Genomic DNA, 22,353 nt, shown 5'->3' with positions numbered 1-22,353 from the left:
TGTAAATGAGGTGCCGGTGCCTGCATAGTAGCGCTGGACGCAGCTACCGGGGACATGGTGGCCGCTCCCACATGTCATCGGGGGCGGGTGCTCCGCCCTCACTATTTAAATGAGCCCCCGCGTGAAATATCATGGGGGCTCCTCAGTGGCCGCTGAATGCGGGAACTCCACTGAGTTTAAAGGGCGCCACAGCGGAGTGCGGCGCCTGAATAAAATTCAGCCCGTTGTCTTAAGGTGGTACAGGATAGTACCAGAGAACCATTATGAATGATCAAACCACAAAATGGTACATCACCTACAAGAAACAGTTGTTATGTGACCGAGTTGACCCAAAAGGAAAAAAAAAGTTACTGAATGATCTTTGTTAAAGCTTTTAAGAATAAAACACATTTCTGAAAATAAGTAACCAATAAACCAAAGTCATAGTGTTACTATAAAACACTACAAACATTTTGACCAGATAAAAGCTCACAACTTCAATTTTCAACAATTAAATAATTAAGAATAATAGTGAATGATACAACATTATAAGGATAATGAACGAGGGAGGAGCATACACAGACAGGTGACACCCACATTTACAAGGAATGGCCGAATCAGATTAGAAACAGTATTAATGTAGGAACTTAACAGTCGAAAAATTAGAAGTATTGAATTCCTCAACAATGCTTCTCACCTCATGGTAAAGGAAGCTAACTGCATGATAAGATAATTCTACTCTTCATCCAGGGGCTTTATCTTGCCAGGCAGGAGGCTTACTCGGGGAATTTAAGGTAACAGTGTACTTTGAATTTTGATGGATATTCTAAGATATTCTGCCAGAACATTGAGGTTGAATTTTTTGGATTCTATTTTAGAAATAAAGATTATGTTTCCATCTTTAAGTATATCACAACATTAAAGATTACTAAACTACTTAAAATGTATTGCATGTTCAATTCTTCAATAAATTTTGTAAATAAGTTAGTAAATCGTTTCATGTAGTATTCTGTATACAACTGCAAGAAGCCCTCTTTGCACACTCCTTAAAGTGGGGAGGTACATTATTGAAGAGAGAATCCCAGACCCTTATAATTTCTGGGATATTTATGACCTAGCTGATGCTTATTTAAAAAATAGGCAATCCGAAAGATGGTAATATTCTCTGTTGATTTCTTTCTTTGAGGGAGAGTAGGCCAGTTCTTCAGACCCAAACAAGTGTCTGAGATCTGTCTGGTTTAAACTTAGGTGAGCGTATTAATTGAGAAGTGCTCCTGATTTGGTTTAGCTCCTGTAAGGGGTTAAAGTCATAAATCACACGGCTCTAACTCGATCTTTGGCAGGAAACCATGGAACTCTTCGCCTGCCTCCGACAACCTTCAGGCTTTTAATATCCACTTATTCACTACTCCCAGATTTAAATACCTTTTCTCTTTTGCAATTGTGAACCCTTGCCGGTGCCCTGCACCTTGGTTTCTCAATTTTAAAAAACAACTGCCGAGGTTTCAGAATGAGTGTTTTAACTTCTTTAGCTGAATCATGAGAACAGTCCTGATCTCAATGGGTAATTTCAGGCGCTGTTTGACAACTGCCATGTTCTTCTTATAACCAGTGAGAACACCCTAATCTGATTTTTAAAGTGCCCTCAAAATGGAGTTTTTAGCAATCTGGCTGACGTCTGAGGAAACAAAAATAGCTAATGCTGAGAATCATGGATACCTGTAATGAAATGAGGAACTTTTCACAGTATTGGTAGCTGTAAGGGTTCATGTCTTCCACACATTCACTTTTTAATAGGTGGAAAATTATAGATGGGTGAACACAGAAGCGGAAAATGCCAGCCAAGCTGTCAAGGTCACAGCTTAAAAATAGCAAGCTGGGATTTTTTGTTTAAAAACAAACACCGTCACTTTATCTGGAATCGTTCAGTTGCTTTTCTTATCGAAGTCTGAGAAGTTAAGAAGTAAATTTGCTACCTAGCATGTGGGTTTTTGTTTCAGAATTAAGATTCTTCACTGAAAGTGAAGATCACAACTCCTTGGCAGGTGTTTGACACCTTAAGTGAATTCTTGCAGGGGATGTGTTACTGGGGTTGGTTAAAGATTAAATTGAAGTTTATTTGTGATCAAAGGTATAGTATTTTTGACACAGAATTTGGACTAGGTGTGGGACAGAGCTAGCACAGCAAAATTCCACTGAAAAATCAGGCCAAGGAGCCAGAGGAAAGATGGATATAACAAAATTTGAAAAAAAAGATAGAGATTGAGGGACTATACAAACCAGGCGTCCAGATGTTTTAAATGTATCACTTGGATAAATGAGAAGTTTCCTTGAGAATAAGGGAAGTGAGATTTGGACTACCTCTCCAAATATATCTACTGATGTGTAAGGTGAATCTACCCAGGAAACAGATGATCCAAAGGGGAACAGATACCACATCTGACACCCCATGAGGCTAGCACAAGCATCCCAGAAAAGGTGAGACGATCAACTCTAAGCAGCCGCGCTGAAGGATGAAGTTCCTTTAGTACATCAGTTTTTTTTTATTTGTTCATAGGATGTGGGCATCGCTGGCTAGGACAATGTTTATTGCCCATTCCTTGAACTGCTGAATCCATGTGGGGTAGATACACCCACAGTGCTGTTAGGAAGGGAGTTCCAGGTTTCTGACTCAACATCAGTGAAGGAACCGCAATGTAGTTCCAATTCAGGATGGTGTGTGAAGGGGAACTTGCAGGTGGTGGAGTTCCCATGCATCTGCCACCCTTGTCCTTCTAGGTGGTAGAGGTCGCAGGTTTGGAAGGTGCTGTCTAAGGAGACTTGGTGTGTTGCTGCAGTGCATCTTGTAGATGGTACACACTGCTGCCACAGTGCGTCGGTGGTGGAGGGAGTGAATGTTGAAGGTGGTGGATGGGGTGCCAATCAAGTGGGTTGCTTTGTCCTGGATGGTGTTGAGTTTCTTGAGTATTGTTGGAGCTGCACTCATCCAGGCAAGTGGCTACTATTCCATCACACTCCTGAATTGTGCCTTGGAGATGGTGGACAGGCTTTGGGGAGTCAGGAAGTGAGTTACTCGCCGCAGAATTCCCAGCCTCTGATCTCTTGTAGCCATGGTATTTATAAGTTGAACTAATTAGAATTTTACTAGATCAAATAGACTTCTTATCTAAAGCTGTTATCTTGGCAGCTCTATAAGGAGTCTATCCATAAACTAATAGTGCCGATTTCCTTCAGTCTTGGACATTGAGCTTGCATTCAACTTATTTAAAGTAAAACTCATTTGACGCTTGGTTACTATTTGAACTGCCTTCGTACCTTCTTTATTATCTGCCAGTTAACAATATCCACCTAAATAGTTTGTGCACTTTAGTCATTGTTATCATACAGGTGGTAGTCAAGAAATGTTCGTCCATGACTCGTAGTCTGACTTCCTCTTTAATGATTTGCCAGAAGGGTATAACTCCTTCACTTGTTATATGTATCCTAATAGGCAGTTGGTAGTCTAAACATTAATATAATCTGAAATGAAAACAAAGTGCTGGAAATACTCAGCAGGTCTTGCAGCAGCTGTGGAGAGAGAAACAGTTACCATTTCATCTTGAGATTATGGTGTCTAAACTATTAAGGCTAGAAAAAGCTGAATATGCTTATTGTAAGTATAACTAAGCAACAGGTGAAGCTAGCTGTTTCACTCTGCTACTATGCAGTAGCAACATGTGTGGTGTTCTCCACTAACAGGTTGCTACCGTCAAGCCAAAAAGGCGTTCTGCCTATCAATGCCAGTGTGATGCTCGGCATATAGGTCGTATGTCCCAAAGACTGGCAGATCGTCTCTGCCAACAGCAAAAATGACATGTTGTTTATGGGCAAGGTACAGGATGTACCCAAGCAGCCCGTGTTTGCTAAACTCAAAACACAATTCCAACATTAGATGTAATTCCGCGATTGGACAGCATTTGTTAAATTATCCTCAGTGTGCTAAGAATTACGCTGACAACCAATTTCAGATTGTTAGTCGGGCTCGCAGTGTGGTGCACTTGCATGTACTGGAAACTACATATATGAATATATAGGGCTGTGTACTTTACAGCCAGAAAGATCATGTACACACATTGCGCCTGTTTAAGCTAAACAGAATAAGTGACAGCCATTAGCTGGTTCATTCCTCAGGGCAATGCCTTGACCAATCAGTCAAGCTGCCTGGTTTAAATTTCAAACCAAGCTCGGCAGTTAACTGTCTGTCACCATAAACTGGTGCATTCTCCATAGTAACACCCCAACCAGTCAAAGTCCACTTGCCAACCAATCAGCATTCTCTTCTCATACAGTATAAATTTGTTGCTTCCCTTACATTTGTATTCTTGCGAGTTGTCCTGATGGGTGCAAGACTAAAAGCTTCGACAAAATGTCTCTATTTTCAGCAATACTAAAGTATAACTTTAGTGGAGGAAAAAAAGCTGACATCTTAATTCTGCAGAATGTAATGAAAAAAATTGGGATGAATTTTAATTTTTGGGCAGCTGATCAACATATCTCAGCAGACTACAACTGTTAGTGCCAGTACCAAGCCAGGGCCTTTTAAGGGCCTGGCTTCATTAGCATATACGCTGCAGGTAGAACATCATCTAGCAGTCTCTAGCCAGCTTAATATCGGGTGGTAGACTGGAGGATTGACAGCGGCCCATATTATTCATGTAGAGCCTGGAGGAGAGCTAATCCCAAAAAAATAAATGTTAACATTTACCTTTGTGAACTGCTTCTGCTGTACCAGCAGATTTTGCTGAGCAGAGTATCCACTGAGGACTGGCTACACAATAGGCAGTTAAAATGGTATCTGTGTCTTTAGTACACTGTGTAGGACCCCAGTTTCCACAGATTAATGAGGCTTCCACTTGATTGAGGCCCCAGAAACGATGGCAGAGCAGCATTGTGATGGCTAAGTCTACTACCTCTAGTTGAACTCCACTAACATCCCATTTCTACCAGGCGACAGGAATTAAAATTGAAATTATGCAAAAAACTATTTTAATGATTGAGGGCATCAGACCAAAAAACCTGAGGGGGAAAAAAAGGGTGCTATGATGAAGATATGCAAATTAAGAAGACTGAGTTGCAAAGGATCAATTGGAGATATTTTGATTTGATATGGGACCACAGAAGAATTGGAGATATTTGATTTGATATGCGACCATGATTTTAAGCTGAAAAAATAGCTTCAGGGAAGATGCAAGAAAGCATTACTTCACCGAGGAGGGTGGTTGGTCTTCAAAATAGTTTACCAAGGGAGGTTGTGAAAACAAGTAGCTTGGATCTCTTCAAAGTCAAATTGGACAAGTTTCTTGGGTGGTGAGAAGGGCCCTCCCTGTCCGATCCTTCCTGCACGCCCGAAGTCTCGCCCCCTCCGCGCAATGCTCCCGCGGTGGCTGTGGTGGGGAAGAGACGGTTGCCCACCTCCTCCTGGAATGTGTCTTTGCAAAGCAGGTGTGGAAAGAGATGCAGTGGTTTTTGTCGAGGTTCATCCCAAGCAGCTCTGTAACACAGGAGTCTGTGCTCTATGGGCTGTTCCCAGGGACGCACACCGAGACGAACATCAACTGCTGCTGGAGGACTATCAATTCGGTGAAAGACGCCCTTTGGTCTGCCTGAAACTTGCTAGTCTTCCAGCGCAAAGAGTTGTCCACGACCGAATGTTGCAGACTGACACATTCCAAGGTCCAGGACTACGTGCTGAGGGACGCACTAAAGCTTGAGGCAGCTGCAGCAAAGGCTCAATGGGGAAAGACCACAGTGTAAGGTTCCCCCACCAAGCTGAACTGAGGGGCTGGATCCATGGGAAACCCCTCGAACTGTATCGGGAAAATTTTGTGTGCTGTAAATGTAAAAATGTATATGGCATGACAATGAAATGGAAGGGTTGTGAGGCAACTCATGATTGTATTGAAGGAAACTGATCACCTTTGCACTGTTTGTATTTTTTGACTTGATGCTGTTTTAAACTGTTTGGGAATGTAATTTTTACAGATTTTTATGAATAAAGTATATTTTGGAAATAAAAAAAAAGTTTCTTGAAGTCAAGCACATCATTGGTTACAATTGCTAGGACAAAGCTTGGAGCAGCTGCTGCAAAGGCTCAATGGGGAAAGGCCACTGAGTAAGATCCTCCTGCCATAGTTTACCGAGGGGCTGGAACCTGTGTAAAACCCTTCAGGCTGTATGCACCAACAATGTTTTTGCTTTGTAATGCAAATGTACATTGCATATAAAATGGAATGGCCAGAGTTGTGAGGTACTTCATGTTCGGTATCGAAGGAATCTGATCTCTATTGTACTTTCTAAAATGTCAAATTTGAACTGTTTTTTGTTATGTATTTTTTGCAAATTTTTGTGAATGAAGTATATTTTGGGGGGAAAAAAAAGACAGGAGACTAAATGGATGTGTGGATTTTTCCAGCACTGAGATTTCCTATGTTTTGTTTTCATTAGTCTGGTCAGGTGCTGCACTCTGACAAGTGACCTTAGCTTCTGGATAAAACAAAACCTAGCCACCAGTTACTTTCAGGGACTGTGTTGTAATTTTGAGGGATTTATAGGTTGGAGGTGTGGTTAGAACTGCCTGCACTGAAGGCCTGGTGTGTTGCCTACTGGGACAGGTGTGTTTTACTACAGAAGACTTTGGGAAAATCTGCTGAAATATAAACAATACTTTTTCTAATAAATTCACTCTGCCTTCAAGCAGGGTGTAGGGGGCTGGGGGTGGTGACCTAACAGTGCTCTCAAATGCACTATGTTTACAAATCAGCTGTTGCTCAAAACTTATACGGATGGCCTAGTTCCTGTCTTTATTTTATTTGTTTTTCGTCTGGAAAATTACACCAGCTCACATAATGCAGAGGTCCTAGCACCACCTTGTGGGGGAAAGAGCATTTAAAAATGCTTAATGGTGAAATATATTTGAATCTTTGGGCTTACTGTCTGAAAAAGTTATAAATGTGTGAATATGGCACAGATTACAAATGTTTCAGATTTGTTTTTCGATTTCAAGAAAACTGATGTCAATTTGCGTTAAATAAATTGCCTATTATGTGAATTTCTACAAATAGGTAGACTCCGATGCTAAAATTAAATCATGTGTTTGACTTGAAAGCAGTTTAACTAATAAATCAGTTTGAGAATTTCTAATAGAAACATCACTTTTCTGGAAACCAGGCAAAGTAAGACCACTTCATTTTGTACTTGCTGCTTTGAAATGAGCCTCTGTTTTGTACCTGAACTATAGAATTCGTAATTTATTGTGACAAAGTGAAAAGTTTTACAAGCTGGTGCATCCAGCGCAGACCTTTACATGATGGGAATGCATATCAGGTGGGAGGGTCAGTGCTCTTTGTCATCCATTAATGGATGGAAAATCAAATGTGCTGGCCACCAAAGTTCCCTCAATTTTCTTTTGTCATGTGCGATACCTTTTTAAAAATTTTTTGCATGGCCCATCATGCAGCGTATCTTGCATGGAACTATTTGTCAGAGGCCTGCGCGGTACTTTCCAGATTGCTGCATGTCTGTGCAAGCGCACAGTTTAAAGGGATCATTGCTGGCCACTACACCCAAATTCTCCTCCCGTGTATTTATTTCCAGGACAGAACAGGATTTGGAATGTTCTGCCCCACTTGATTATTGAAACCACGCCAACCATGATATTTAAAGGAGAACTAGATAAAAGCTTGAAGAAAAATATTGGATACAGGGAAAGCTCAGGAAAATGTCATTCGAGTAAAATGTCTCTGTTTAGTGGGCCAGCACTGGTACGCTCATGGGCCATATTGTCACTTTCTGTTTAACATTCCTTTAATGATTTCTAAGATCTGGGGCCAAGACTGCAGTTTTTTCCTTCCCATCCCTTCATTTCTCATAGTCCCTGATGTCCATCTATTACTTTGTAATCCATACTTAAATTTACTGGGGGTAGAGGAACACTTTGATTAGTGTTAAAATCATCTTGGCAACACATTGCCTGGTTTCAAATACACCTACATGAAACTTACACATTCATTACCTCTTCTCGTGTCTTTCTTACAGCAATAGCTTTTAACCATGATGCTTATTGTAAAGAATCTGCTTTACTACGGTTTCAAATGACCGGCAACACTTGGTCCTACACATTGCAGCTCTAAATAGATTCCCAGCAACAGAAGTAATGTAAGATTAGTGACAACATTGCAATCTGCAATCAATGTCCATGCCAAATATTCTGTATAATAGCTGATTTAGACACCTCTGAAAACAAAGCAGTGCAGACAATATTTTACACAACTGTCAATATTCAGTACTAAATGTTCTGCTGCAGATATTGGTATTGCCTTCCACTCAGGTTATTTATTGTACAAAAAAATGTTAGAGTTTAAAAGAAAAACTTCTTCAGCTTGGATAACTTTTTTGAATATTTTATTTCAGTCTGAGCATCTGTCTGAAGGAGGTTGGCAGTTTATATTTTTAGGTAGCCTAATTCAAAACAAAATGTCAGTGACTTTTCTAGTAATCTTTTCAGTTTAATTTTAAGGCAGCCTGGTGCCATAGCATACAAGTGTAACCCTGAGATATGCCAAAGAATGACGTGACATCGCTGCGGCTGCAATTTACTCAGTGATTTTCCAATTTGGACCATCAGCAGGAGATGGTAAACAGAAGAATTCTTGACAAATGGGGAGGAAAATTGTTCATCCTAGGTCACCCTTGCCACTTTACTGGATGCCAGATATTGAACAGTATTGGCGAAGGCCTTTGAACAGTTTGTGTATCTGGCAGCAGATGAATATACTGCTGTCAGACTTGGGAATAGAAAATGCCTGATTTAAAGACAAGTAATATGAGTAAGTGTCAGGCAAACCACGCCCCCCCCCCCCCCCCCCCCCCACCACCTGCCAAGACTGAGGCATACATTATTTTGCCACATGAACAAAAACTTAACATTGCAAGCCTGGACTGGAAGGACATTTGCATAGTACCAGACAATGTTGAAATGATGGGGACCCAGCAGTTGCTTCTCCAATACACAGAAGTGGTCAGACCAGTTTTAGTCACATGACTACCTGGCTGTTGCAGAGAATTTGAACTTCCAACAAAGGATTTTGAAGAGATTGTTCCATATAAGGAGCTAGTCACATGACTAACCTGCTGGACAACCTGGGAGTTGTTTTGAATTTGAACTCCCAACAAAGGAATTAAAACACAACGCCCTGTGCTCATGGACTGAGAGCATCTCCTCTCCTGTCTGCCTGCCTTCATCTTTTCCCACGGAACTGAATCTCGTGAAGACACAAACTCAGAGGGAAAGGTTTCCTATGTGAATAAGGTTTTAAGATGACTACTGGGCCCCAATGAAATGCAAGACCATATCTTCAATCAAGAACTACAGTGAGCTCGAGTAACAGTAACAAGATATTGCCTCAAACTGTTCTACTAATCTCCTCTCTTTTCTGTCCCTATCTGTATGTTTATATTGCCTGTGCATGCTAGCGTGGGCGCGTCGTATATCCGTAAGCTGAACTGTACTAGAGTTTGAGTTTAAGGTTTAATAAATTACATCATTTTTAAACCAAAGAAAGCCTGTTTGTGTTTATTTCTTTGCTTTAGTTGTGAACAAGGATTCACAAAGGGGGAGCTCAAAACACAGTGTGTTTAAAATTAAACCCTGTTACAATAAGACCAGGTGAAGACAGCAGACGACCCCTAGACACATACCTGGTCGTAACAGGAAGGCTGAAATATATTAAGCTGTGTATGCTGTTAGATCCTGGATGGTGTTGCCATTAGGATCTGGGATGGCGAGAAAATTGAATCTGAGGCCATCAAAATGAAGTAAATTTGACTGGTGCAGTTAACCTCTCATTAGTGGGAATGCGTCCCTAATGTGCAATGTTTTGTTGTATAATCTTTCCTATTAGTCATTAAAGGTGGCAGGACAGGTTGAGAGAGCAGTTAATAGAGGCATAGAGTACAAGAGCAAGGAAGTTATGTTGAACTTGTGTAAGACACTAGTTCGGCCTCAGCTGGAGTATTGCGTCCAGTTCTGGGCGCCGAACTTGAGGAAAGACATGAGGGCATTGGAGAGAGTACAGAAGAGATTCAAGAGAATGGTTCCAGGAATGAGAAATTTCAGTTACGAAGATAGATTGGAGAAGTTAGCACTGTTTTTCTTGGAGAAGAGAAGGCTGAGAGGTGATTTGATAGAGGTGTTCAAAATCATGAGGGGTCTGGACAGAGTAGATAGAAAGAAACTGTTCCCACTCGTGAAAGGATTGAGAACGAGAGGGCACAGATTTCAAGTATTTGGTGAGAAGCTAAAGTGACATGAGGGAAAACTTTTTCACACAGCGAGTGGTTAAGGTCTTGAATGTGCTGCCTGAGAAAGTGGTGGAGGCAGGTTCAATTGAAGTATTCAATAGGGAATTAGATAGTTATATGAAAAGGAAGAATGTGCAGGGGAATGGGACTGAGGGAATTGATCTTTCAGAGAGCCAGTGCGGACACGATGGGCTGAATGACCTCCTGCGCTGTAACAATCCTGTGATTCATGTTGGACACTCTCAGTCCAATTTTATTGAATGCGAGCAATTGAAAAGGGAGAGCAGTCCAGCTTGGAAGCACCACTGCTCAGTCCCCAGCAAGAGCAAAGACACAGGAAGTTTAAGGGAACTACTTGTTCTTTTTAGCAAGAAGAAATACTGCTAACTGCCCCTCCCCATCTGTGGTATTTCTCCGCAGCAGCAAAAAAGCAGAAGCTTCTAGACTCTAACACGTGCAGACCCAAGTTGGCGGTGGGGGGAGGTCTGTCTGTCTCCTTTCCAGCTTGAAAGTTTCAAATGCTGCCTGTTGACTGACCACCTTTTGCATACTCTAGCTACAATCAGAAATCGTGTTGGAAATCATCTACATTGCTATCGCCAAGAGACTCACCGAACCAGTCATCTACCTGTTCAAACTAAAAGCCTCAGGACCACCAAATTCAGCTAGAAGTCAACCGAATCATGAAACACCACAGACTGTATATCCCCTTTTTTTTCAGTGGACTCTAACTCAACCAATCTATCTTTCCCCACTCTGTAACCTATTTGTGTGTATGTGTGTGAGCAAAAGTTGACATATAGTTTATTTTTATTTGTTTAGTTTAGCTACAATAAAGTTAATCTCTTTAACTCAAGAAAACCTGTCTCATTGGTTCTTGTTATGATTATAGCAAGTAAGTAATTAAACACCTACTGAATTGGCCACTTTAAGAAAAAAGAATTAAACCTGTTGTGGTCAAACCAGGAGAGGGAAAAGAGGGAAGCCCTTCAACCACTCCTTACTTGACTGTAACAGAAACTTGGGGGCTCACATCTGGGATCAAACATAGAAATATTGAAAATAGGAGCAGGAGTAGGCCATTCAGTCCTTCGAGCCTGCTCCGCCATTCATTATGATCATGGCTGATCATTCAACTCAGTAGCCTGTTCCCACTTTCGCCCCATACTCTTTGATCCCTTTAGACCCAAGAGCTATATCTAACTCGTTCTTGAAAACATACAATGTTTTGGCCTCAACTGCTTTCTAATCCAAAGACAAACGGGAGATTAGAAGTGGGAAACCAAATTAATTCCTAGCAATAATTTTAAAAACTTCAATACAGGTTTTCTTGTGTCTTTCAGTGCCAGAGTACTAAAATGTCCACATTCGTGGCCAGTACCTTCCAAGAACAGAGTGAAATAACTTGGGCCAGGTTAAAAGCTTTATCTGTTGAAGAGTTGAGGAAATAGCTGGGCAGTTAGAGATTACCATCCATCCCAAAGTTAGGTAGCCTGAAATCCTAAGAACCGGAGACAGGCATAGAATCTGAAACAGACAAAGTAATATTCGCTAAGATACAACTAGAACAGAGGAAACTGGAATTAGAATTTCAGGAAAGGGAAAAAGAGAGAGCTTTCTAGGAGAGAGAGGAGAGAGAATATCAGGAAAGGGAAAAAGGGAGGAAAGAGAAAAAGAGCTTTCCAGAAGGAGAAGGAGGAAAGGGAGTTAAGGTGGCTCGAACTAACTAGCGGAAGACCCAATACAACCAACTAAGGCACCACTAGTGAGGGAGATACCCCTAGCTCAGGACCAGGTGCTGAGCTCTTCAAGTTCTCCCAGTTGAATGAGGGGGATGTGGAAGTATTTTTCATCTCTTTGAAAAGCTTGCAAAACAGTTGAAGTGGCCAGTAGACAGCTGGATACTGTTATTGCAGAGGAAACTAGCAGGAAAAGTCCATGAGGTTTATTCACAATGTTCATCAGATTATGAGATGACTACAAATGCTATCCTAAGTGCATACAAGCTATAGTACTGGAGGCGTACTGCCAAAAATTCCAAACTCTCCGAAAGCAGCCGAAATAAACTTGCCTCGAGTTTGTAAGGGTTGAGCAACTCTCTTTCGACCGATGGATATGGGCACTTTAAGTCCACCCATGAAAACCTTAGGTAGGTGATCCTCACCGGAGTTCAAAAAATCACTTCCCCTTTCCAATCAGAAACCATGTGGAGGAACGAAAGGTTCCAAGAGCCAGGCAGGCAGCAATCCTGCCTGATGATTCTACACTTATTCACAAACCTTTGCCTCAAGGGAAACCCTTCCCTAATCACCTCCAAAAACCTGAAAAGGACAGGAGGTGGGAGGGTAATATGAGGATGAACAGCCATGAGCGAGAAGGGAGAACTGGAAACACAGGGGGCCCTCCCCAGGCCAAAAAGGAAAGTGCTGAGAACAGGAGTGACACTCGAAAGCCTCTATGTTGCCATTGTAATCAGACCGGTCACCTTCAAGCTGACTGCTGGAAGTTACATGGAAAACTTGTAGGTTTAGTCAGGGTACACCAGACCAGTGTAGCAGAAGGGGCCCTGATGGAAAGCACAGCAGACCAGGCTGTGGCTTTAACTGTAGCAGTAAAACCCAGTAAACCTACTGCTGAGAGTGCGGGAAAACTTAACACAATCCCTGAGAGTTGCCAGAATTTTGTGTCCAGAGGAAAAGTGACCCCATGCTCCTCGAGTGAGCCAAGTAAGCCTGTGGTCCCATTCCCTTCTGCTGGGAAAAGGCATGACCTTTCCCCCAGAGAGTGCATTGAATGCTAGAATGCTAGTAAAAGGTATCAGGGAAGATCTATGCCCATACCTTTTATACCGGGTGCACCTGGAGTGTGGCCTTGTTTCAGAACTTGTAACTGTGTGGTTTGTCCCTAGTTTACCTGTGGACGGGGTCGACCTGCTGCTTGGTAATGATCTGGCGGGGGCAAAGATGGTAGCTTCCCTAGTGGCTTTAGAGAAACTAAAAGAAGTCAGGGAGACAAGAGCCGTTACAGGAAAAGGTCCCTGGCATTTTTCCTGACTGTGTGATGATCTGGTCCATGGCCAAACAAGTTCTGTCAGAGGATGCTAAACTGGTCCTGCAGACAGATGACCCTACTGTCTGGTTATCTGAAACCATCTTTGGGAAGTTAAGAGGACCCAGAGGATGGGTTAAACAGATCTTCCTTGGTCAAGGCTCAGCAAGCCGACCCAGGATGGGGGAGGTGGTGGCGTAGTGGTAATGTTGCTGGACTAGTAATCCAGAACCCAAGCTAATGATCTGGGGACATGGGTTCGAATCCCACCATGGCAGATGATGAAATTTGAATTCAATTAATTCAGTGGAACACAGGTTTGGTGGTGGGGGGAGGGGAAGCAGTTAAGTTTTTCAGTGCAGGAGGGTGGGTAGCGTGATCAGAGTCATTTCATTTGTGTAGGGGATGGTGGGAAGGGGTAAAGTTTAAAGTTTGTGAACTTTGTAGGGGGAAGGTCAGGTGCAAAAGGCGAGTGTTTGTGGGGGAGAGAGCAGGTAGGTAATCCTATGATTTAAGGGGTGGGGGGGGGGGGGGAGATGGTCAGATTAATTATTAATTTATTTAATCTTTTAAAATCAATATCTCTAAATATTTAAATTGAAATGTAGGCTCGGAGCCCTTTAAAAATGCGTCAGCGCCTGCACAAAGGCGGCTGACGCTATTGCCGGAGACGGACCGCCTGCCCCCTTTGCGTCATTGGTATGGGCTGTCCACCCCGACTATTTAAATGAGCCACTGCATTTCATATCATGTGCAGGCGCGCGGGTAGACCGCCAGCGGAAGTATAAACTTCAGCCTCTGTGTGTTTGTGTGTATGAAAGTTGGTGCATTGTTTATTGTTTTTATTAGTAAGGTTTAAGTACAATAAAGTTAACCTCTTTCTTTGTTAACTCAAGAAAACCTGTCCAATTGGTTCTTGTTATGATCATAGCAGTAAGTAATCAAACATCACCTGATTTGGCCAGTACATCCACTTTAAGAAAGAATTAAACCTATTGTAGTCAAACAAGGAGAGGGAAGAAAACTAAGCCCTTCGACCCCTCTTCACTTGACCTCATACAAAATCTGTCCAGAGACTAACCGGGGTCTTGGTTACCATGAGAACAAGGAACCCGGCTGAAAGACCCTTTTGAAAGCAGGGTGCAAGGTTGAAACACCTAAAGGACAATGGGTTTCACTCTCCCAGACTCTGAGATTGTAAACAGGGAGACGGGGGCTCTAAAAATGCAGATTGGAGTTGCAATATTTAACACTTGGAAACAAAGGAAGGCCCGGGTGGTTTTGCTAGAGTCAGACTTATGGGGCTAGATTTTACCTTGGGCAAATGGGAATTCGTCACCACTGTAAAAATCAGTGGCGAACCTGCTTCCACCTAGACCGGGTCTCCGGTTTTAATTGTCCCGAGGCGGGACTTCTGCCCACTTGAGGGAGGAGGTCCCGCCTCAGTGAGCTGCAGGCCAATAAGCGGGCCGGCAGCTCTTAGTCCCAGTAGCGCCACTGGGAGCGGTTGCCACTGCTGGGACTGCAGCCCAGCCGACGACAGGGATCCAAGAACGAAGGTAAATTGGGCTTTCTTCACCAGGGAGATCAATCCCTCCTTGGTGAGGCTGGAATGGTCATTTGGGGGGAGGGGGAAGGCGTCTTGGGTCCTGGGGGTGAGTTGGGAGGTGGGGGCAACCCTCAATTGGGCACCCTGTGCCTGACTGCCCTGGCCCTGGCGCTTCCTGCACCCCCCCCCCAGGCCGGGCGGCCTTTCACATCCCCAGCACGCCCACTTGCCATTGGTAAAATACCTGTGGAGGCAGGCGAGGGCCCTCAAGTAGCCACTTAAGGGCCTTGATTGTTTTCAGGCGACTGCTATAAGGTTGACCGGAGGCAGGAGCGGGGTGGGTAGCTTTCTGGAGCCTCCTGCCCAATTTTACACCGCTCCCACGCCACCATCTGACCCACTGGGGCAGGGTAAAATTCAGCCCATGGTCTCTGAGGATTGTCAAAGGCAAACGCCTATTGATAAGGAACCAGTGGGCTGTTTCTAGGGAAACAGCTGCTCTCAGATCACTGAAACAGCAAAAGGTTGCTGAAATTTGAACCTGGCTTGAGGCTTGTGGAGGAGAAAAGACCAACGCAGTCACGAGAGCTTGCCTTTTAACAGAAGTGCAGTCGAATGTGCTCAGAAGAAGTGAGCAAAGAGAATGTTGGCTTTGAGAAGGACACTCAGAGATCCAACCCATTGCAGCTGTGAGGAGTTTGGGTCTTTTAAGTGCAAGGATACCTTTCGCTGAGAATACTAATACAAATGTGGTTTGGGGTTTTCGAGCACGTTAATAGGTTAATGGGAAATGCCTTTCTCTGTAATTTTGTTTATTAGCTACCTACGAAGTACTGTTTAATGTTGATTTTTAGTTTAGTTGTTCTAGTAAAAGCCTCAAAAAGTGCAATCTTGTGATTCTTATTCGGTCACTGGGAAGTTCATAACTCTTGTTTTTAAAGTTAGTGGTCTCTACTGAGATTGTAACAGTTGGAGAAACAAAAACAACAGAATAACATAGCACCTTTTTTGTATCAAATTTAGAATAATGTTTGTGTTCATGTGTGTCTTTCATATATAGCTACAGACATAAGATCCAGATAAATCCCTTGATGTGCATTTAGTCAGAACTGATTCAATTTCTATCACTGATTGAATTCATTTATTTTCTTTCCAGATGATTGTCATGTCTTCAAATACAGATATTATGGACATCTCCCACAGCCAGACTATCCTTTGTTGCTTGAATGAACAGCGCTCCAAAGGTATCTTCTGTGATGTTACCATTGTTGTGGAAGATGCCAAGTTTAAAGCACACAAAAATGTCTTGGCAGCATCCAGCGTTTACTTTAAGAACCTCTTTTCAAGCCAGGAGTTGTGGTTGGTAGGCCATGTCCTGGAACTGCCTGACCTCAAAGCAGATGTGTTTGCAGAAATACTGCATTTCATCTACAGTGCAAAGGTAGCTGTCAAAGGGTCTGAGAGTGTAAAAGACCTTGTCAATGCTGGGAAAAGATTAGGGATATCATTTTTGGAAAATCTGATGCCCATCCCTCAGCAACATGTTGGATCTGTCGATGCTCTATACAGCTGTTCACCTAATTCTTCTCGGTCAGTTTCTCCTGCTTCTTCTCTCTCCTTACCAACAAGCCTTCAGAATCTCAAAGCAGAGGTCTGCCATTCTGCGAGTGACAAAGGCAGTGAAGATTTCCATTTTGTAAATGGACCCCGAATCACAAATGCATTTTCAATTTTCGACATGCAGGCTGGCACTGACATGTATTTTCCAGTTGACTTAACAACTAATATCAACAAAAAAGCAACAGAATCTGATAAGCTGTCTATGGTATGCATTGCCCAGGTTGCAAATGGTGTACAGCAGATACCTGCTCATACTTTTGCTGAACATTCCTATGCTGTATCTTCTTCCAGAAAAGATCAGCAAAATGCTGATCCTCCTTATAGTCTTCAAGTACAAGAACCTATGGAAGAAAATGAAAAGCCTTTGTGCAATATGAATAGCAATATTGCTAGTTCTGGAGCTATACAGGACATGCATTTGGAAGACCAAATTTGCAAAGCTTCCCAACCGCCGTACACTGCCAACTCAACTGGCTTTAAGGTTCTACGATTTAACTTGAATGCATTACAAACAGCAAATGATAGTAGCCCAGTAAATTACGTGCCAGTTACTGGCCCTTTAAATGGACCTACTGTGAATACTGAGGAAACTGTAGGTGGAATCACTGATGCAGAGAAAGGTTCTCCTCCTATGGAAAACTTGAACAAATCGGTGCCTAATGCTCTTTGGTCTGATACAGTGCCAGCAGTCACACGCCAAACTGCTTACAACTGTAAATATTGCCCACGGTCTTTTAGCACTCGAGTATCATTGAATGTCCATTCCCAAATCCACACGACTCTTTTGGAAAAGCCTTTATCTTGTAGGCATTGTGGTAAACCATTTGTTCATCTGAAGAGGCTGCAGACTCACGAGCATCTTTGCAGAGGACCAGGAACAGTTGTGTCTAATCGTGAATCAAGTGGTGAGCAAGTGGAGAATTTATCCAGTGACACTGAAGTTGCCAGTGGCGAAGAAGATCCAAATTCGATTTCGTGTGCTTTGGAACTGGAGAATTCCAACAAGTGCTCAGTAAATTTGATACGGTCAAGGAGAGGGAGCAGCTCACCAGAACCAGAACACTTTGTAAAAGTTGTTGAGGGACACATTTTGTATTTTTGCAGTGTTTGCAAGCGTTCCTATGTAACACTGTCCAGCTTAAAGAGACACGCCAATGTTCATTCTTGGCGGAGAACCTATCCCTGCCATTACTGCAATAAGGTATTTGCATTAGCTGAATATCGTACTAAACACGAAATATGGCACACTGGAGAGAGACGGTATCAGTGCATTTTTTGTTTGGAGACCTTTATGACCTACTATACTTTGAAAACCCATCAGAAATCTTTTCATGGCATTGATCCAGGTCTTCCCACAAACAAGAAAGCAGCAAGTGGTGGATACAGGGCCAAGATGTATCCATTCAAACTCTATAGGCTTCTACCTATGAAGCTACAGAAAAGACCATACAAAACTTACACTCGGTCTTGTCCAGAAAACCGCAACAATAATCAAGTTATTGGAGTTCCTTCAACAGATGAAAACATGAATTCTCTTGATATCAGTAACTTTTCCATCAGTAATCTATCGCCTACTTCAGAGAGTTTGCAGGACAAGTTGCTTTCTTCAGAAACTATTCCTTCAGAGCAGTCTTCCCATTGTGCATCGGCATCCTTCACAGGTCAGGATGAACCAGCTGAAGAAGCTGCAAGGGAAACATGCCTCTCGGCTGAATGTATAGACAGCAGTCTTTCCAATGGCTGCCATTTCAATGATCCCTTGCTTTCTTGCACTTCAACAGAAAATGAAACCTCTGATGCTGATAACGGGCAACAAGTCCTGGCCACTAATGTGACCAATACAGGTCTTTCTGTTATTAACTATGGGCACACAGCTCCCTCTGTTATAATGCACAGTAATAGGGTTTCATCTGTTATAAAGCATGGGAATGCATTTTCTTCTGTCATTACATACAGTAGTGGAGTACTGTCTGGTAATGATGCTTGTCGGCCACTTCCACAGACCAATATGAACAGTGATTCTTTGGATACAAATCCAAGGAAAAATATTGTTAAAGATTGTGTGAAATTGCAGAATAAAGGTGCTTCTAAGAAGGCAACAGAAACAGCAAAGGGAAGTGGACAAGTCACAGGACAGGGGGCTACACAAAAGAATCGTTCTAGTACTTTTTCTGGAGGAAGCCGAACAGAAACCTATATTGCAAAGCCTGCCTTCCCTGGAACTTCCACAGACAGTCAGGTAGCTCCTCTTTGCCAAATCACAGTGAAAATTGGGGATAAAGCAGTTGTACAAAGACAGGTTACTGGTTCCAAACTGTTCCGTAAAAAAGGTAGAAAACCTAAATGCATGATTCAAAATGAAGAAAAGATGGCCCGGGATATTAAAACGGAAGAAAGTGAAGAACAAATTACCAAGTCACCTAGTCACACATATCCTGCAGGAAGTGTTGCAGATCCTGCTGGAGGCATTGAAACGTGCGATGAAATGAGTGATCATGATTCAAATGACAAACTTTGGCGACCTTACTATACATATAAACCAAAAAAGAGATCCAAAGGGTTTCATAAATTGAAGAAATCTAGATGGAAGAAAAAAGGTGGACACAAGATAATGAGCCATTCAGTTCCAGTTTCTCCTTCCAGAGAAGAACAGGATTTTGACATCGCAGAAGGAATTGCTATAAATAAAGTAAGTCATAATGGATCTCAAGAGTTTAACTGTACACTTAGTAACAAAATAAAATCTACTGAAGAAATGGAAAAGCATCTGAAATGGCATTCAACTACAAAGCCTTATTCATGTACTATCTGCACAAAATTATTTCCAAATTCTTCTACATTGAAGATGCACATAAGATGTCATACTGGTGAGCAACCTTTCTCCTGCAAAACCTGCGGTCGACGGTTTTCAGTCCAAGGAAACCTCCACAAACATGAACGCATTCATTTGGGTGTTAAAGAGTTTGTTTGCTTCTACTGCAACAAGGCCTTCACTTTGAGTGAAACTCTCAAAAAGCACGAAAGGATCCACACTGGGGAGAAGCGGTACCGCTGTCACTTCTGCCCTCAGCGTTTTCTTTACCTGACAACTAAGAAGAATCATGAGCAGAGACACTTGGAAAGAAAACGTGCTCAACAGGAAGGAAAGGAACATGCTTGTTTCCAGTGTTTTAAGGTTTGCAAAACAGCCGCTGGACTCGGTATGCACCGAAAAAAGCACTTAATAAAGCGTTCTGTCTGTGAGGATGCAGAAGGATCGTTGAACTACCATACAAATGATCCCCATACAAATGCGATGACTTGTCCAATGGTAACAGAATCCAAGCTTAAAAATAGAGCAGAGACAGAGAATAAACCAAAATTGCCATCTACTTCAGCTGATGTTGACCACATTCACTGTTCAGTCAACACAGAGCTCAGCCCTGATTGCAGCCAAGCTGAGCTACCAACCTTGCTACAGAAGACTAACTGTGCAAAATACCAGTGGTCACGTGCTAATGATGTGGGTCCAGATCTTTTCCAGAGAACACTACCACAGAACAATGAAAACATTTGGCAGATTCACCAGCAAAATCTAGACATTAATCTGCCTCTTTGCACAAATGTTTCTTACCAGTGTGAGAGTAACCACAGAGATGATGGCGGACTTGCTTTCTATCAACATTCTTCTAAAATGTTTTATTGTAATCAGGGAGAGGGGATGGTATACAAAGCCATGTGAAAGGCTCAGACTTGAGGATTTGGTGCTTCCTCGGACTACAGAATGTGGTGGGATATTATTGAAACCCAGAATATTTAAATTAAAAGCACATTATTGTGTTTAAGAAATTGTGCAGCAGGAGATTATGAAGGCATTAAAGGTCAAATTCTCAAGGGACATTGGGAAAGAAGTCAAGTTTCCTTGTGTTCTAGTTTTTTTTTATTTTCTTGAAGGAAATAGTTATCACATTTTCTCAAGTCCTGATCTCCTTTAAAAAATGTTGTCCCACGCATTAAAAGTGATATATTTTGAAACAAAAAAAGCAACTAATTTATTTTAATGTTTATGCATGTTTCCATAGCAGAGAAGCAAGCTCATACAGAATTGATTTAAGATGAAGCAAATGTTGGAAACCAAACTAAACATATTTTCAAAGGAATAAAGAGCAAATAATAGTTTTAATGTAAAGCAGCAACTGTCCAAGATATTTGACTTCTAAAACACCACACATACATGTATTGCAAAAAAATGTCATGACTACTGTAGTAGCAGTCTTGTGTGTGTACAGATACATATGTATATATACATGTATGTGTATATATCTGTCCCTTTATTACAGTAGGATATAGCTATAGATATATGTGTTGTATACTGTGCCCACGAGTAAAGGCCTGTTGAAAATTTCTGTTCTTTTTAAGAACCAATTTAGTTGAAACTTTTCTCTTCTGCAAAGTGGCACTTAACTGTATCCTGGTCATTGAGCTTTAAAAAAAATTATGTCCATTTGCTCTTTCCCAGGGTGTAATATGCTTTAATTTTGTATTTTTTTCCCAGAAAATAGTATGTTTGAAACATTTAAGGAATTTTCCTGTTGTACATATTGGCAATAACTTGAAATTCCATTCTGTAAACTTGTGACTGTTGTTGGATTAATGTTCCATGTAACTAAGTGTAAAGCAATTTGTTAAACCAAGGGTTACTTTTGTTTTTTTTTGGGGGGGGGGGGCGGGGTGATGTGGAGGGGAAAGGTACTTTTGGATAATGGTGTGAAAAAGAATGTGAACACTGTGGATGACATTGATGAAATTAATTTGTTGTAATAAAGCAAATTATACAATGTACATTTTTAGTTTTGCCTTGTTGAAAATGTATGACATTCTGATTCATTTTCCATAACCTGCCCTATCTTCAATACATTTTTAAGCACTATCTAAATGAGGTGTAATGATAGGCAGGTAAATCTTCATGAAGTATAGTCACGTCTCAATTTTCATGATAGCTGCTTACAGGGACAATCTAGTCTTTTTGATCTTGATATCCTTGAACTATTTTGACCTGCTAGCATTTCTATTTAATGTAGGGGAGTGTATAATTTATTTTGTAAGTACTTCTGTCTTCTCCATTTAAAAACAAATCTTTTAATTCATCCTTTTAACAACAACTTGCTTCCTTACAATGCCTTTGACATAGTAAAACATGTCAAGGCACTTCACAGGAGCATACAACAGTAAATTAACACTAAACCAAAGAAGGAGACATTAGAACAGGTGACCAAAAGCTTGGTCAAAGAGGGAGACTTTAAGGAGTATCTTGAAGCAAAACAGAGCGGAAGGGATGCAGTGAGGTTCAGGGCAGGAATTCCAGACCTTTGGGCCTAGACAACCTAAGGCAGGGGTTGGTAACGTTTTTACCTGAAGAGCAGCTTTAAAAAAAAAATACCCAAAATAAAACTATTGGGAGCTGCAAGATGAAAAAAAAATTAAGAATGGAGTAAAAGGTATAAGCATAGCTTAACAGGAAAAGATTGTTATCGATAATCTATTATGCGTTACACTTATGTACTTACTTGATTCTGTAAAAAGTAATTTGCTTTAATTTCTCTCAGACGCTTACAAGAATGACTGCAGGCACTACTCAATTTCATGTCATTTCAATCTTGTATATAGGTCGGGCAAAAACCCAGTTTCTACGTTCCAGGAATCAATAAAAACCATTATTTTTGTTTCAAAGTTGAATCTTGATGCTACCCAGATCCTAAATTTGCCTTCAGCTTTATCATTTTTTTCCTGGAGAATCATAATGGCATATTTTCTTTCACTTGTAGGTGGATATTTTTTGG

General features: G+C 41.6%; 1 protein-coding gene across 5 annotated transcripts in view; it reads left to right on the top strand.

Moving 5' to 3' along the window:
* Window positions 1-21,206, top strand: part of zbtb38 (zinc finger and BTB domain containing 38) — a 70,331-nt gene extending 49,125 nt beyond the window's left edge. For 4 of the 5 annotated variants that reach the window (XM_068042537.1, XM_068042538.1, XM_068042539.1 and 1 more), the window contains one exon: window positions 16,071-21,206. In XM_068042537.1, coding sequence (XP_067898638.1) covers window positions 16,071-20,255 — 4,185 coding nt within the window. In that variant the 3' untranslated portion in view covers window positions 20,256-21,206. Of the gene's footprint in view, window positions 1-10,940; window positions 11,018-16,070 lie in introns of those variants that run through there. The other variant, XM_068042542.1, reaches the window with a different exon arrangement.
* The last annotated feature ends 1,147 nt before the right edge of the window (window positions 21,207-22,353 follow it).

This window comes from Heterodontus francisci, chromosome 11, assembly GCF_036365525.1.
Source record: "Heterodontus francisci isolate sHetFra1 chromosome 11, sHetFra1.hap1, whole genome shotgun sequence".
Taxonomy (NCBI): Eukaryota; Metazoa; Chordata; class Chondrichthyes; order Heterodontiformes; family Heterodontidae; genus Heterodontus; species Heterodontus francisci.
This window is presented reverse-complemented; position numbering and strand designations above follow the sequence as displayed.